At 33.0% G+C, this 2,727-nt stretch overlaps 1 protein-coding gene across 1 annotated transcript; it reads left to right on the top strand.

Moving 5' to 3' along the window:
• The first annotated feature begins 2,190 nt into the window (after nucleotides 1-2,190).
• LOC103725361 (small integral membrane protein 15-like) lies at nucleotides 2,191-2,415 on the top strand. The gene has a single exon (XM_008822698.1). The coding sequence runs from the start codon at nucleotides 2,191-2,193 to the stop codon at nucleotides 2,413-2,415; it is 225 nt and encodes a 74-aa protein (XP_008820920.1).
• The last annotated feature ends 312 nt before the right edge of the window (nucleotides 2,416-2,727 follow it).

Genomic DNA, 2,727 nt, shown 5'->3' with positions numbered 1-2,727 from the left:
CACACACACACACACACACACACACACACACACACACACACACAGATAGTTGAGTTTTGTATATTTCATATAATGGAAATTAATCTGATTTTTTGATTTAGGCACTTGGAGCTATAAACCTCTCTAATGACTTTAAAGTGTGCCAGAGGTTTTGTTGAGTTATATTGTCCTTTTTGTTTAGTTGTAGGAATACTTTTTTTTTCTTACTTGATTTCTTCTTTAACCCATTCAGTATTCAGGAGTGTGTTTTTAATGTCCATGAGTTCATGTAGTTACTAACGTCTCTTTTGCTGTTTATTAAGTTTTGTTGCACTGGGGTCTGATAGAATGCATGGAATTATTTCAATTTTTTTATTTGTTGAGGTTTGTTTTATGCGCCTGTATGTGGTCAATTTTAGAGAAATTTGCATGAGCTGCTGAGTATAAACTGTATTGTTTGGTGCTTGGGTGGAATTTTCTGTAGATATACTCTTAGGTCCATTTGATGTAAGATGTCATCTAATTCAAATATCTTTCTGTTTATTGTTTGTTTAAGGAGCCCAGTTCTTCAATTTTGTCATTCAGTCTTGATATTCTGTTCTTTGGTTCATTCATCCTGCTTCTGAGGCTTTCTTCTGTTGTTTCAAATTAACTTAATGAAATGTTCAATTCCATCTTCATTTTGGCTTGGGTTTTCTTTAATATTTCTATCTCTTTTCTTAATTCACTTTTCCCTCTTTTTTTTATAAAAATATCAAATTTATTTCAATATTTAGTTTCTTTTTTTTCATTAAACCATTGAACAAGTACTCTAATTAAAATTCATTACCAGAGGTGCAGAAGACATTAATAAGCAATTAAATACTGCAATAGATAGTTACTGGACCATACCTTTAGAAAAGCCATGTTTATTTAATAGGCAATAAGGTCATTTTACCACTGAAAAGTCTTTCAGCTTTGAACTTCTAATTGCCATTTTATCCAGTTATTGAAATCACTATTATTATGCCCAGCAAAATTTTTCAAAATTTTGAAGCTTTCTTTTTAAGTAATGAAGTATGATTTCACAAGTGTAAAATTTTAATTTTTGCTTTGAATCCGTGTGACTAAAAATTAACCAGACACCACTACCATATTAGTTAAAAACAAAAGTATATTTACATAATCAGCAAATTATCTCATAAGACTTTTAACTCCTCCACAGTTGTAGTCAGCATAAGAAACTGATCCCATGGTACCAACTGCATTTGGTATTTTCATGGCAAGCTTTGGATCCTGTTACTCATCCTACCTCCACTAAGGAAATGGGAGTTTTCAGAAGTATAAAATTTAGCCTACCCAGTAGGTGGTGATCTACATGGTCAAGATGAGAATTTGTTATAAAATTAGGTTTAAAAATGCAGAATGTCTTCATAATTACCAGTTGTCTCAAAGGCTAAAGAAAAGACAGATTAATATTTCTTTTGAGAAAGAAATGCTTTATCTCAAGAAATAAGCAATGAGTTTAAAATTGTGATTAATGTATCTATTTTAAACTAAGTTAAACTTTTTACCTCAGAGAATAATTCTTTTTACATTCCTAATACCCTTTGATCAGATTTGAACCCCATTTTAAACCACCATTTGAATAGGATTCATAATTGAAAGCCATTTTTTCTGAGCAGGATGTTTTCCACTTGAGTACATAAGCTCCAAGATGGCGAACTCTCAGCTTTTTTCACTACAGGTTGAACATACAAAAATATTTACTTTTCAAGTTGTAGAGCTTCTGCATAATACCTAGAGGAAGGGATCCACAGCTAAACACAAAAATTCATTTATATTTCATATAGTTTGAAAGTCATTTCATGTATTTTTACTGCACCTGTGTTTTGACTACAACCCATCACAAGCTCCGTGTGGAATTTCCCACTCTTGGCATTGTGTCTGAACACAGGGGTCAAAATTTGCAGCTCTAAGGGTTTTGAATTTTGGATGCTCCACCTGTATAATAAATGCTAATTTAGAATTTATAATCTGAGAGTAGATTCCAAGCCTAAAATTACTACAGTACTAAGGTCTACCTTCCTGCTTCTGGCTGGTGAATTTAAACCTCTCAGAAGTATATTGTAGAACTAAAGAAGAAGACAACCAAGGGTCATCTGAAATTATGATTGGCTCACTGATAATCCCAAGAAAAAAAAATTAGAGAACACACCTTGAGCACAAGAGATGCTTGACATAAAGGCTTGGGCTAAGTATGCTGTGGAATGGGCTGCAAATGACCCGTATGGTTTCCTTACAACAGTTATTTTGGTCCTCACTCCACTGTTCCTAGCTAGTGCTGTTCTGTCCTGGAAGTCGGCCAAGATGATTGAAGCCAGTGAGAAAGAGCAAAAGAAGAAACAAAAACATCAAGAAAATATTGCGAAAGCTAAACAACTAAAAAAGGATTGAAGGAATAAACTGGCTCTGCAACTAGAGAGAAATCATTTGGAAAATTATGCAGCTTTAGAAGGACTCAAATAAGGTTTCATTTGTTCATGATAGTATGATTAGTAATTCAAATATGACCCTGAATTCACTTTTTAAGTCCTGCATTGTTTTCGTTATTTCATTCAACCACATATTTGTATTTTCATGAGCCTCTGCAAGTTTATGCCTATGCTCTTCGAGTTCTTTGAAGATTTTTTTTTTTGGTCTCTGTGTACTTTGAATTATTTGATCTTTTAAATTCTGCATAGTGGGATTCTTCAGTGTGATTATTAT

Source organism: Nannospalax galili, unplaced genomic scaffold (assembly GCF_000622305.1).
Source record: "Nannospalax galili isolate Female #2095 unplaced genomic scaffold, S.galili_v1.0 scaffold10, whole genome shotgun sequence".
Classification (NCBI taxonomy): Eukaryota; Metazoa; Chordata; class Mammalia; order Rodentia; family Spalacidae; genus Nannospalax; species Nannospalax galili.
The sequence above is the reverse complement of the archived record's forward strand: the minus strand, read 5'-3'. Positions and strand labels throughout refer to the sequence as shown.